Here is a 14,291-nt window from a genome sequence, read left to right as displayed (position 1 = left end):
CTCAGGTATTTCCTGAGGGAGGGAGGAGAAGATGGCAGCGCGACGCAGCATGCAGCGGCCACTCCGGTGAATGATACCTGTTATTTGTCAAGTAGGGTGCCGTGCACAATCCTGATTTGATTGAGACAGACATGAGAGCACGGAGGAACATCTGGTGAAACTTATGAAATTCCTGTTTCGCTGCCGTTGTTACTGTGTGATCCAGAATCTCCAGAGGGGAAGGTCCCGAATCCTTGGCTTTGCTTGTTGCTCGGCGGCCGGGGCAGATTCGAAGCGTTCGGCAGAGATGGTGCTCGGTGCTCGGTGTTGAAGGGTTGGTCGGAGGCTCGAAGTTTTCGGACGAACTCAGAGTCCACTGTGGTCTTTTTTTTACCGTGCCCATGGTTTAGTGTGGGCATGTGGCCAAGTGGTTAAGGCGTTCATCTAGTGATCTGAAGGTTGCTAGTTTGAGCCTCAGCTGTGGCAGCATGTTTGTGTCCTTGCGCAAGGCACTTAACCACACATTGCTCTAGCCTGTGCGAGGAGTGGCACCTCACACAGACTTCCAATCTGCGCTTTGTAAGGCATGAAAATGCCCGACGCAGGCCTCTCATGGTCTGAGTCCACATTCCCTTCCCATGGTCTGCTCTTTATTAAATTACGGTATTGCTTTGCACTGTTGTAACAATATGTTATAATTATGTGGTTTTGTCAGTTTTAGTCTTAGTTTGTCCTGTGTTTCTGTGATATCACACTGGAGGAACATTGTATCATTTTTAATGCATGCATTTCTAAATGACAATAAACGAGGACTGAGTGTCCTCATAATCTAATCTAATTCCTTGTTCTCGGTCTGGCCTCCGCCTCAACTCTGTTTTGCCTCAGTTCTGGTTCTGCCACATCGAATTGCCCCCAAGTCCGCCGCAGCATTGGCCATACATCAGCTCACTTCCTGCCCTTCGGCCTCAACATGCCGCACCTGTCCTGCTCCTCCGAGACTCCAGTTTACACTACAAAAATGCCAGGTCATACGGGCAGTTCTAAAGTTGAACTCTGACAGGGAGGTTAGAGGCTATTGTTTGCAGTCATCGTAAAGTCATCAAGGCAGTGAAATGGCAATACAGGGACAAGATCCAGACACAAATCTCCACCACCAACACATGCAGCTTATGGCGAGGTCTGCACACCATCATGGACTTCAAAGCTAAGTACAGTGGTGCTGCCAACATTGCTGCCTCTCTCCCAGATGAGCTAAATCTTTTTTTACGCTCGGTTCGATGTCACCCGAGGAGAGCCGTCGATGTGACCTGCACCTTGGTCATCTCTGAGGATGAAGTATGCAGGTTTCTTCACCGAGTGGACAGTTGCAAGGCTGTGGGACCTGATGGCATCCCAGGGCAGGTACTCAGGATGTGCATGGCACATCTGGCAGGTGTGTTTACAGACACTTTTAATCTCTCCCTCTCCCAGTGCAGAGCGCCCTCCTGCTTCAAAACATCCACATTTGTCCCTGTACCTAAAAAGACCAAGGTAACATGTCTGAATGACTGGCGTCCTGTTGCACTCACCTCAATAATAAGCAAATTCTTTGAGAGGTTGGTCAAGGATTACATCTGCAGCTTGCTATCACCCATACTGGACCCCCTACAATTCACCTACCGACACAACCAATTGACAGATGATGTAATAGCCACAGCTCTTCACACCGTCCTTACACAAATGGAGAAGAGGGACGCTGATGTGAGAATGCTGTTCTTGGACTACAGTTCAGCATTCAACACCATAATTACCTCCAGCCTTGACAAAAAGCTCAGAGATCTCAGCCTTCACCTTGCCTTGTGCAGATGGATCCTGGACTTCCTGTCAGATCACCAGCACATGGTAAGAGTGGGCTCCCTCACCTCTGTCCCTCTGCCCCTCCACACAAGTGCCCCTTAGGGCTGTGTCCTAAGCCCCCTCCATTATTCTCTGTATACCCATGACTGTGTCGCCACCCACAGCTCTAATTTGCTGATTAAATTTGCTGACGATACATTGATTGGCCTTATCCCAAATAATAATGAGGCAGCCTACAGAGAAGAAGTCATCACCCTGATACAGTGGTGTCAAGAAAATAACCTCTCCCTCAATGTCGCAGAAACAAAGGAGCTGGTTGTGAACTATAGGAGGAACAGAGACAGGCTAACCTCTATTGAGATCAATGGATCTGGGGTTGAGAGGGTGGACAGCCTCAAGTTCCGCGGTATACACATCACTGAGGACCTCACTTAGTCTTTCACCTCAGAAAAGGAGTTCGGCACAAGTCCCCAGATCCCAAGGACTTTCTGCAGGGACACAATTGAGAGCATCCTGACTGGCTGTATCACTGCCTGGTATGGGAACTGTACTTACCTTAATCGCATGATTCTGCAGAGAGTGGTGCAGACAACCCAGCACATCTGTAGATGTAAACTTCCCACTATTTAGGACATTTACAAAGACAGGTGTGTTAAAAGCAATATTTGGAGTTCGTACAAAGGCAGTTATGTCTAAAACAGATGAGACTGCCTGACTACCTGCCTATAACTGTTTGGTGTAGGGGGTTCAAATAACTCCTTGGATTTGCGCTCTCCTTATCTCCAAAGTTTCACTGAATCCAATATCCCTTGAGTGGTCTACACTCCTCTGAGTCTTCCTCTCCTCCTGTAAAACTTTTTATCAAACTAGGCATTTAGCCACTATTCTTTTTTGATTATGAATGGAATAATCTGCTCCATTAATGGTGCTAGCTAACTGGTAATTATTGCTCTGATACAGCACTGTAAAAGTCATAGACACAGTACTGTAGGTTTCTCAGACTTTCAGTTTGTTCATTTGGTTTACGAGTGAGAAGGAGATGAGTCAGGCCCACGAACCTCCTTGGGGAGCAAATCTCATTTCTCCTTACAGCATAGTCCCTCTCCTTTTGATTCATTTTGTCATTAGCCTATATTAAAGGGAAATTTACAACGGTCAGTTGACACATCAACAAATCACTGGGATGTGCGAGGAAATCGGAAAATGAAGAGAAATGAGCAAACTCTCCACAGAGATGAGGTCACCTTCCATTCAGAGTCTCTGGAGCCTGTGCACCACTTTATCTTCTATTTCACAAGGTTTGCTGGTAACGGGGTTAACTTTAATGCTATTTTATATTAATTTTTAATCTGAAATTCTTAAGCACCAAGGGATCAGTTTCAAATTCCAATGTTCAAAGTAAATTCATTATCAAAGTAAATACAGTATATGTCACCATTTACAACCCTGATATTCATTTTATTGCAGGCATTCACAGTAAGTACAAGAAACACAATGGAATCAACGAAAAACCACATGCAGCAGAACAAACAACTAGTGTGCAGAAGTCAACAAACTATGCAAATGCAAAAGAAAGAAATAAAGGAAACAATAATGTTGCTGAGATAAATCCGAGAATGCGCTGGGACACATCATCAGTGATGTAACCTGGGGTTGGGTGCTTTGGGTCTTTCAACCTCAGACACCCTCGCCCTGACCCAGCCAGGGAGGTGTCCCAGCGGCATTGGTACATGGGCCACGGGTCACACCTCTTCATCCAGAGCTACGAGGAGGCTCACTCAGCAGCCATTTTGACATCGTGGTCTAGAGCTTCCTCTACTGCCATGATGAGGTGAAAGGAGCAACACCCCATGTTCTGTCTGGGTGGTCTCCAATGTGATGGCATGAATATCAGTTTCGCTATTTTCTGGTAATTACCCCCCTCCCCCTTTCCTCTTCTTCCACTCCCCACATTGGCTCCCCTCTTACCGCTTCTCATCTCCTCACCTGCCTATCACCTCCCCCTGGTTCCTTCCCTTTCTCCCATGGTCCACTCTCCTTTCCTACCAGATTCCTTCTTCTCTAGCCCTTTACCTTTTCCACCTTTCACCTCCCAGCTTGTTACTTCATCACCCCTCATCCATTCACCTGGCTTCACCTACCACCTCCCAGCTTGTCCTCCTCCCTCTCCCCGCCCCACCTTCTTATTCTGGCGTCACCCCCTTCCTTTCCGATGAAGGATCTCAGCCCAAAATATTGACTGTTTATTCATTTCCGTAGATGCTGTCTGACCGGCATTTGTGTGTATTGTGTGTGTGGATTTCAAGCATTGGCATGATCCCTCATCTTTATGATTGACAGAATCTCTTGCATTATTCCATTTTTTGGTACTACTTATTTATTTTGTAATTTACTGTATTTTTATGTCTTTGCAATGTGTGACAGTTGGAAAATAACAAATTTTCTCTCATCATAAATCTGTTTCTGATTTTTGATTTTCATCATCTTGGTTAGAGATAACATCAAACAGAACACCAATTTGCTCTTCTTTGGAAAAATTACCATTGGAATCCTCTTGTAAACCTGAGAAGGCTGGTGTGGTTTTGGTTGAATGTCTCCTGGTCACTGGGGCATCAGCTAAGATGATGCACTCGAGGCATCGCACTGAGGCTGGGGCAGGGGTAGCGGACTGGCCTGGGGGAGGTAATGGGGGTGCTGTTGGTCAAACATTGCACTGAGGCTGGGGCAGGGGTAGCGGACTGGCCTGGGGGAGGTAATGGGGGTGCTGTTGGTCAAACATTGCACTGAGGCTGGGGCAGGGGTAGTGGGTTGGCCTGGGGGAGGTAATGGGGGTGCTGTTGGTCAAACATTGCACTGAGGCTGGGACAGGGGTAGCGGGTTGGCCTGGGGGAGGTAATGGGGGTACTGTTGGTCAAACATTGCACTGAGGCTGGAGCAGGGGTAGCGGGCTGGCCTGGGGAAGGTAATGGGGGTGCTGTTGGTCAAACATTGCACTGAGGCTGGGGCAGGGGTAGCGGGCTGGCCTGGGGAAGGTAATGGGGGTGCTGTTGGTCAAACATTGCACTGAGACTGGGGCAGGGGTAGCGGGCTGGCCTGGGGAAGGTAATGGGGGTGCTGTTGGTCAAACATTGCACTGAGGCTGGGGCAGGGGTAGCGGGCTGGCCTGGGGGAGGTAATGGAGGTGCTGTTGGTCAAACATTGCACTGAGGCTGGGGCAGGGGTAGCGGGCTGGCCTGGGGGAGGTAATGGGGGTGCTGTTGGTCAGAGTCATTCTACAGCAATCTCACACAAACTTGATACAATCAGGTTAGTGTTAGTTTAAGGCACTCAAGTTTTCTCTCTGACACTTGAGAATCTTGTTGGAAGTCTGACAAATAATTAGTGAGATCAACCCAGTGTAAGCATCTATAGTGAATGTTTGTTAAGCTTGATTTGATCCATGGAAATAGAAAACTGCGGTTAAAAGAATCAGATTTCTGGGATGAAACACAGTTTCTTTCACTTGACAAAAAGAATGAGGTAATTTTACACACATTCTCAATGACATTATCAACTTTTCAGGCAATTTTATTGAAGCAAAGGACTGAATTTTATATGCAGTCTTGCAAAGAGCTAACAACTGTTGTGAGATACTGAAAGAGCTGCAGGGAGATTGTAGAACATGAAAATAAAAGGGTTCAATCTCTCAAATTTTCCTTGGTAGAAGGAATAAAGGTGTAGAATATTTTCTAAATGGGGAGAAAATTCAAAAATCAGAGGTGTAAAGTGACTTGGGAATCCTGATACAGGATTCTCTGAAGGTTAACTTGCGGGTTGGTTCAGGCAAATGCAGAGTTACCATTGATTTTGAGAGGACCAGAATACGAGAGCAAGGACGTAATGCTGATGTTTTATATAAGGTACTGGTCAGATCACACTAGGAGTTTTGAGACCCTTATCTGAGAAAAGGTATGCTGGCATTGGAGAGGGTCCAAAGGAGGTTCATGAGAATGCTTCTGGGAATGAAAGGGTTAATGTACGAGAAGTGTTTGATGGGTCACTGTACTTGCTGGAGTTTAGAAGAATAAGGTGGGGGGGAGGGGTCTCATTGAAACCTGTCATCATATTGAAAGGCCGAGATAGAGTGGACGTGCTTAGGATGTTTCCTATAGTGGGAGAATCTAGGACCAGAAGGCATAGTGTCAAATCAGAAGGACATCCATTTAGAACAGAGATAAGGATGAATCTCTTAAGCAAGAGGATGTTGAATATGTGGAAAGTTTTGCCATAGTTGGCTGTGGAGGCCAAGTCATTGAGCATATTTAAAGTGAACGTTGATTAGGGTGTCAGTGGTTATGGGGAGATGGCAGGAGCATAGGGCTGAGAGGGGATGGCAGGAGCATGCGGATAATAATTCAGCCACAATGGAATGTAGGAGCAGACTCAATGGGCCAAGTGGACTAATTCTGTTCCTATGTCTCATGGTCTCCAGATTATTGTGCCTGAAATTATGAATTCAGTTAATGGAATATTGCAGACTAGAACCTTACCCTGCAGCGTAATATGCTGCAGTTTCTGTGAAGATTTCGAGATTAGCACCTCGAACTTCAACTACTGCACAGAGTCTTGTCATCTTCAGAAGTTTTCTGATGACTCTGCCATAGTTGGATGCATCAGCAAGGGAGATGAGGCTGAGTACAGGGCTACGGTAGGAAACTTTGTCACATGGTGTGAGCAGAATTATCTGCAGCTTAATGTGAAAAAGACTAAGGAGCTGGTGGTAGACCTGAGGAGAGCTAAGGTACCAGTGACCCCTGTTTCCATCCAGGGGGTCAGTGTGGACATGGTGGAGAATTACAAATACCTGGGGATACGAATTGACAATAAACTGGACTGGTCAAAGAACACTGAGGCTGTCTACAAGAAGGGTCAGAGCCTGAGGAGACTGAGGTCCTTTAACATCTGCTGGGCGATGCTGAGGATGTTCTACGAGTCTGTGGTGGCCAGTGCTATCATGTTTGCTGTTGTGTGCTGGGGCAGCAGGCTGAGGGTAGCAGACACCAACAGAATCAACAAACTCATTCGTAAGGCCAGTGATGTTGTGGGGATGGAACTGGACTCTCTCATGGTGGTGTCTAAAAACAGGATGCTGTCCAAGTTGCATGCCATCTTGGTCAATGTCTCCCATCCACTACATAATGTACTGGGTGGGCACAGGAGTACATTCGGCGAGAGACTCATTCCACCGAGATGCAACACAGAGCATCATAGGAAGTCATTCCTGCCTGTGGCCATCAAACTTTACAACTCCTCCCTTGGAGGGTCAGACACCTTGAGCCAATAGGCTGGTCCTGGACTTATTTCCTGGCATAATTTACATATTACTATTTAATTATTTGTGGTGCAACTGTAACGAAAACTAATTTCCCCCGGGATCAATAAAGTATGACTATGACTATTAATACTAACCTACGAGCCAAGGAAGCCAATATTTCGACATCCTCCCGTCCATCTTCATATTCCAAGGGTGAACAAATATGGCGCATCCTAACTTCTCTGCAGCCTTGAAAATAAACCAGTGGAACTGCTCAGTTATCAGTAATATTGACATTGTGACTATCAATTAATTATTAACATTGCAAGTATCAATGATTATTGACATTGTAAGTTTCAATGATTATTAACGTTGAAAGTAACAATAACAATTATTTATTAGCTTTTAACTAATTTTGCGTGCATGACTTTGCCAACATTGACAGGAAATCTCATTCCAATACTCCACTGTCAAACCAATGTTTTAGGACGTGAGGGGAGGACAGCAATGAGGAAAAGAATATTTCTGACAACAAGACAGGACAATAAAACCCATATTTTGAAGTAATATTGAGACAAAGGACAGGTAGCAACAATTCAGACCAAATTTATAAATTAGAACTGGCAAGCTCAATATTCAAATCAACAAATTATCTAATTAATTCCCTCATTGTTTGGCATCCAGGGACTTGTGTCTTTCCTAATGCTTCTGAATGGCTTCAAAGATCGTTGTTGAAGACTGCTGACATTCAGTAGTGGGACTGCTGATGAGCCATAAGGATAACGTTCAGCACTGGAATGTTACAAGCGTTGTATAGAATCCATGTCGAATGCTGGACTTGCCTTTGCTCCTTAACAATGCACAGAGAGTTTCTGGCTAAGGCCTCAAGTACAGTATTTCCTTTTCCTTCCTCTGCAGGTCATCACAGTGACGAGGTTGAATTTTGTGTCTATTCTTGCTATGTGCTCAGGCAGTGGTCCACGTGCTTAGTGACTCCCCACTCCTAAACTGAATGATAAAACATGTCCAAATCTAGTATTGTGAATGGATCAATTAGTGGTGTACCTTCACTTTTACTTTTCTCCAGCTGCTGCCTTTGGCTGGCCTGATCATTTTCGGCAGTCTCAAAGGAGAAAGCACTGGTCTGGATTGGTGAAGGGAAGAAACTTCAAAACAAAAACAAAACAAAATCATAATTTTTTCAGTTAAGTGGCCTTTAGTGTTCATCTCTGATTGCCCCTAAGAACATACAGTGGACCACTGCAGTTGTTTTGGTGAATGTATCCCTTCAATATGAGTGACAATGAAGGAATTGTTGTATGTTTCCCAGTCAGAATAGTGTGTGGCTTGGAGGGGAATCTACATGGTCGGAATTTCCATGTCTCTGTCCTGGTCTCTCTTGCAGCTTGCTGATTTGTGAGGTGATCTCAGAGCAACCAAGGTGTGATAATGGGGAGAGAATGAAAGTTTGCTGTAGAAGGTGGGCTGCTTTGTCCTAGATAGTGGAGGACACTTCATTATGTTTACAGTTCATGCCTGTCAGCACTGGAAAGGCTGTGTGGTATCAAGAAGTGAGTCACTCCCATCAGGATATTCAGCCTCTGACCTGGAGTCTTAGTGTGGATGGTTGAGTTGAGTTTCTGGTCAATGGTGACCCTTCAAGAATTTGATACTGCCATTGAATACTGTCTAGGATAGAAAGTTAGTTCTCTTATTAAAGATGGCCATAGCCTCCACCAAGTGTATCATTTGGAAACTGCACTCCAGTTCTCACCCTGGTTGCACCAACAGCACCTCCCAAACTCATGAGCTCTGCCATCAAGATAGCAGATGCACGGGACACAATCGTCAACTTTCTCAATGGATAATAAATGCTCGCTTTGCCAACAACACACAGATCTCAAAATTAATAATAAAAATACAGTGGGTGAGAACAGACAACTGTGTTTGTTTGGCTCACCACCTTGCACAAACCCATCCATGTCCTTCAGTATTTGGTCGGTGGTGGTGCTATCAAGCTAAACTTGGTGACAGATATAGAAGTCCCCTATACAGACTCCCACCTTGTTACTTGCTCTGAAGAAGAACACTGTCTATTAGTTGTGGGAGAATACTAGGTGTTCTTCAACAATTTTCTGTTGCCCACGTCTGACTCGGTTCTGTGAGATTTTATGGAATATGGAGTTAATGTTGAAAACTATTCCTTTCTGAAAGTTTGCCTCTGCGTTTCTGCCCTTGGTGGGTCTATCCTGCTTGTTGTGGGCTGAACATATCAGGGACTGTGGTGGAGCAATCTAGCTTGCTGTTTTTATGGTCCAATGCCATGAGTATGCAGTGTAAAGCTTTTGCTTGTCTAGGATAACTCAGACTTTACACACCAGTTCTTAGATGTTTACATGGAGGATCTTGTCAATCGTTAAATAAATCTTGGCTTACCGAACACAGAACATAGAACATAGAAAACCTACAGCACAATACAGGCCCTTCAGCCCACAAAGCTGTGCCAAACATGTCCTTATCTTAGAAATTACCTAGGGTTACCCATAGCCCTCTATTTTTCGAAGCTCCGTGTACCTATCCAGGAGTCTCTTAAAAGACCTTATCGTATCCGCCTTCACCACCGTGGCCGGCAGCCCATTCCACACACTCATCACCCTCTGCATAAAAAATGTATCCTTGACATCTCCTCTGTACCTCCCAATTACCTTAAAACTGTGCCCTCTCGTGCTAGCCATTTCAGCCCTGGGAAAAAGCCTCTGACTATCCAGACGATCAATGTGGGACATTGATAGGTTGCAAAACTGGGCTGAGAAGTGGCGGATGGAATTCAACCCAGATAAGTGTGAGGTGGTTCATTTTGGTAGGTCAAATATGAAGACAGAATATAGTACTAATGGTAAGATTCTTGGCAGTGTGGAGGATCAGAGGAATCTTTGGGTCCGAGTCCATAGGACACTCAAAGCTGCTGTGCAGGTTGACTCTGTGGTTAAGAAGGCATATGGTGCATTGGCCTTCATCAATCATGGGATTGAGTTTAGGAGCTGAGAGGTAATGTTGCAGCTATATAGGACCCTGGTCAGATCCCACTTGGCGTACTGTGCTCAGTTCTGGTCGCCTCACTATAGGAAGAATGTGGAAACCATAGAAAGGGTGCAGAGGAGATTTACAAGGATGTTGCCTGGGCTGGGGAGCATGCCTTATGAGAATAGGTTGAGTGAACTCGACTTTTTCCCTTGGAGCAATGGAGGATGAGAGGTGACCTGATAGAGGTGTATAAGATGATGAGAGGCATTGATCGTGTGGATAGTCAGAGGCTTTTTCCCAGGACTGTAATGGCTAGCATGAGAGGGCACAGTTTTAAGGCGCTTGGAAGTAGGTACAGAGGAGATGTCAGGGTTAGGTTTTTTACGCAGGGAGTGGTGAGTGTGTGGAATGGGCTGCCGGCGACGGTGGTGGAGGCATATACGATAGGGTCTTTTAAGAGACTTTTGGATAGGTACATGGAACTTAGAAAAGTAGTGTGCTAAGGGTAACTGTAGGTAATTTCTAAGGTGAGGACATGTTCGGCACAACTTTGTGGGCCAAAGGGCTTGTATTGTGCTGTAGGTTTTCTATATTCCTATTGTTACAGAAATTAGATTAAATTGTGTTTGGATATCCATCATTCATGGAAAATTATGTCTTAATTCTACAGTGCTGAATTGTGATCCCAATGACCTTTGACATTGCAGGACTCTTCGGTCTCCAAATTCTTTCACATTCATCACCTTCACCACATCAACCATCCTAATCCCCAATTTCACAAGACACACATTAGGCCCATCTTGACCTTCTGATTGAAGGTTACACCCACCCAACCAAATGTGATGACATCCCTAGAATTGTCATCCCTCTCAGAATTTTATAGAGACCATTCCCTGCATGAGGAGTAAAGCTTTAAGACATGCTCATGCTTACTGCATACACTGGGTAAAGCTCTGGACAATTGAGGTTCCAGTCATTGACAGAAGTGCCAATCTGGATTCCAGGAAATCCTAACTCTTTTACACAACGATACATTTCCTGAACAGCAAGTTCTGGGTCTTGCATGGGCACTGTACCAAGTCCAGTGAATCTCTTTATATGTTTAGTTATTGTGGCTGCAATGTTGTCATTCAAAATACGGCATAGGTCCAGTGTGTCCATGGGTTTTGCCTGCCAAAAACAACAATATGACAATTAACAGCAGATAGCAGAATTTATAGTCATAGAGCACGGCAGCACAGTACAGGCCATTTGTCCCATCTAGCCCCTGCTGAAATGTTATTCTGCTTAATCCCATTGTTCTTTATTTGGACCATATCCCCCCTTGCCATGCAGCCATCCAAACTTTTAAATGTTGCAATCAAACCCCCATCCACTAGTTCCGCTGGCAGTTCCTTCCAATTTATTACCTCATCCTGAATGCCAATTGATTGAACCTTCTTGAGCAGCCTCCCGTGCAGAACTTTGTTGAAAGGCTTTGTAAAGTAAATTTCTTATGTGAAAGTTAAATTAAGGCAATTGAAAGGATTGCAACATAAGTGAGTATGTGGGAGTAGAAGAACAGGCTTTTGAATATGCTTCATTGTTTCACTGGGAAAAAATGGAACTCTTCATGTGTCTGTGTGTTGTCCATAGCAGGAAATGTATAGTATGAATTAAATTATTGTTGTTATGGTGTCCAAATCACCTCATCTTTCATGGCTAAGCTTAAAGTTACTTCACCACTCCCAGACCTGTACTTTATTTGGCAATCAAAATGCATTAATTTATAAGCTGCGCTGCCTGATAAGGCTGAACTATTCCTTTGATTTATGTTTAAATAATATATATTAACCATATAAAATATCCTTACAGCTAAGGCAATGAGGCAAGTCAGAAAGAATTGGTTACATCAGATGAAAATAAAGGTAACGCAGATCACTCAGCCATCTGATTCTGCTCTGCTATGAAATACATTAATGGTTGACCATTTACATTCAGTCCCCTCTACCAGCTTTCCCCTCCTAACCCTTGTTGTCTTTTGACATTAATATCATATCCATTCTTTCTTCAATATATTTAATATTTTGGCTTTCACTGTCTTCTGTTGCAAAGAATTCTACAAGTTCAGTCCTCTTAGGATGACAAAATCTCTCTTCAACTGTATCCTAAATGAATGATATTGAATTATGCTACAGGACCATATAGTATAGGAGGAGATTTTGATCTTTTGGTCCACCAGGGCTGCTCCTTGGTCTACCCCCTCAGTTATGGGCTTCCCCATTGTCAGGAAATCTATATCCAGTCCCATCAGGATTTCAAAAGTTTCACTGAGGCTCTGTCTTAAGCTTCGGAACTTTGGTAAATCTGATCATCCCAACCTTTCTTCACATGTCAGTCTTATCATCTTAGGAATCAGTCTTGTGAAATTCTGCTAGACTCCACAGAGCAAGAACATTCTCAGACAGAGATCACACATTACTGAAAGCATAGTCCTGTCCAATTACATAAAAATATCACTGTTCCTGCACTCAAAGCCAACACACCAAGGTATCTCTGCATGTGGAACCAAAATCAATTATAATTTCAAAAACAAAAATCATGTTCAGTATAGTGAGAATATCGACCTCATGACAAAAGTGAATAGCACATAAGCATTTATGGGAATATTAACTGAGTCCACACAGGAAAAAGGAAAGTAAGACGGGTGCTACATCCTCCTTCCTCCTGTCACTGCCAGTGTGGACTTCATGATCCACTTCTGTTCAATCTGATTTCAATTAGACAGGACACTTAGATAATCCACTGAAACTCTTTGTTTCTGTTCATGATATGCGTGCAGAATTGTCAAGATCAGCAGGTTTATTCCCTGTTCCCAGTTACCTTGGTAAACCTCTTTCAATAGCTGTAAAGCACCTTGTCGCGGTCCTCCTGCGGAACAGTGTGGGAGCTTCAGTCATCTCAAAGACCAAAGATATTGAAAGGGGAGTTCGGAGTCCACACTTTACCATGTCCAAGGTCACGTAAGACCGTAAGACAAAGGAGCAGAATGAGGCCATTTGGCCCATCGAGTCTAATCCGCCATTCAATCACGGCTGATCCTTTTATCCTCTCCCCAGCCCATTCCTAGGCCTTCTTCCTGTAACTTTTGATGCCGTGTCCAATCAAGAACCTATCAAGCTCTGCCTTAAATACACCCTATGACCTGGCCTCCACATCTGCCTGTCGTAACAAATTCCACAAATTCACCACCCTCTGGCTAAAGAAGTTTCTCTGCATCTCAGTTTTAAACGGATGCCCCTCTATCATGAGGCTGTGCCCTCTTGCCCTAGACTCCCCCACCATGGAAAACACCCTTTCCACTTCTACTCTGTCTTGGCCTTTTAACAGTCAAAAGGTTTCAATGAGATTCCCCCCTCATCCTTCAAAATTCCAGCAAGTACAGACCCAGAGCCATCAAACGTTCCTCGTATGATAACCCTTTCATTCCCAGAATCATCCTTGGGAACCGCCTCTGGACAGTTGTATTCAACCATCTTGAATACATAAAGGACAGATTTTCTTTCCCTGAAGGATTTAAATAAGCCATCTGAGAGGTTATTGTTAGCCCTCTAAGGACAGACTTAAAGAAGTGGAATTTAAAATTTGCTGCTGCCACGGTGGGAATTTCACAATTCCATGTCACATGTCGAGGTATCTAGAATAGGAATCGTGTTTAATATCACTGGCATATGTCATGAAATTTGTTATTTTGCACAGTAATGCATAATAATAAAATCTATAAATTACAATAAGAAGTATGTATAAAAAGAAAATTAAATTAAGTAAGTAGTGCAAAAAATGAAGAAGAAAATAGTGTGGTAGTGTTCATGGGTTCATTGAAATCAGATGGCAGAGGGCAAGAAGCTATTCCTGAATTATTGTGTGTGTGTGCCTCCAGGCTCCGGTATTTCCTCCTTGATGGTAGCAATGAGAAAAGGGCATGTTCTGGGTGACAACAATACTTAGTGATAAATTCCACCTTTTTGCGGCATCGCTCCTTGAAGGTGTCCTGGATGCTGGCAGGCCAGTGCCCGTGATGGAGCTGGCTGAGTTTACAACTTTCTGCAGCTTTTTCTGATCCTGCGCAGTGGCCCCTCTATGCCAGACAGAGGTGATTATATTCCAATACAAATAAACT

The 14,291-nt window shown here is 44.2% G+C and overlaps 1 protein-coding gene across 1 annotated transcript in view; it reads right to left on the bottom strand.

Annotated features, from left to right (window-relative positions):
* The window catches only part of acmsd (aminocarboxymuconate semialdehyde decarboxylase), an 83,342-nt gene that overhangs the window by 32,924 nt on the left and 36,127 nt on the right, over window positions 1–14,291 (bottom strand). The window contains exons 5-6 of the mRNA XM_072262167.1: window positions 11,066–11,302; window positions 7,264–7,357 (exon numbers count right to left, since the gene is read on the bottom strand). Coding sequence (XP_072118268.1) covers window positions 7,264–7,357; window positions 11,066–11,302 — 331 coding nt within the window. The remainder of the gene's footprint in view (window positions 1–7,263; window positions 7,358–11,065; window positions 11,303–14,291) is intronic.

The sequence above is a fragment of the Mobula birostris genome, chromosome 6 (genome assembly GCF_030028105.1).
Source record: "Mobula birostris isolate sMobBir1 chromosome 6, sMobBir1.hap1, whole genome shotgun sequence".
NCBI lineage: Eukaryota > Metazoa > Chordata > Chondrichthyes > Myliobatiformes > Myliobatidae > Mobula > Mobula birostris.
Note: the sequence above shows the minus strand (reverse complement) of the source record. Positions and strands in the feature narration are given on the sequence as shown.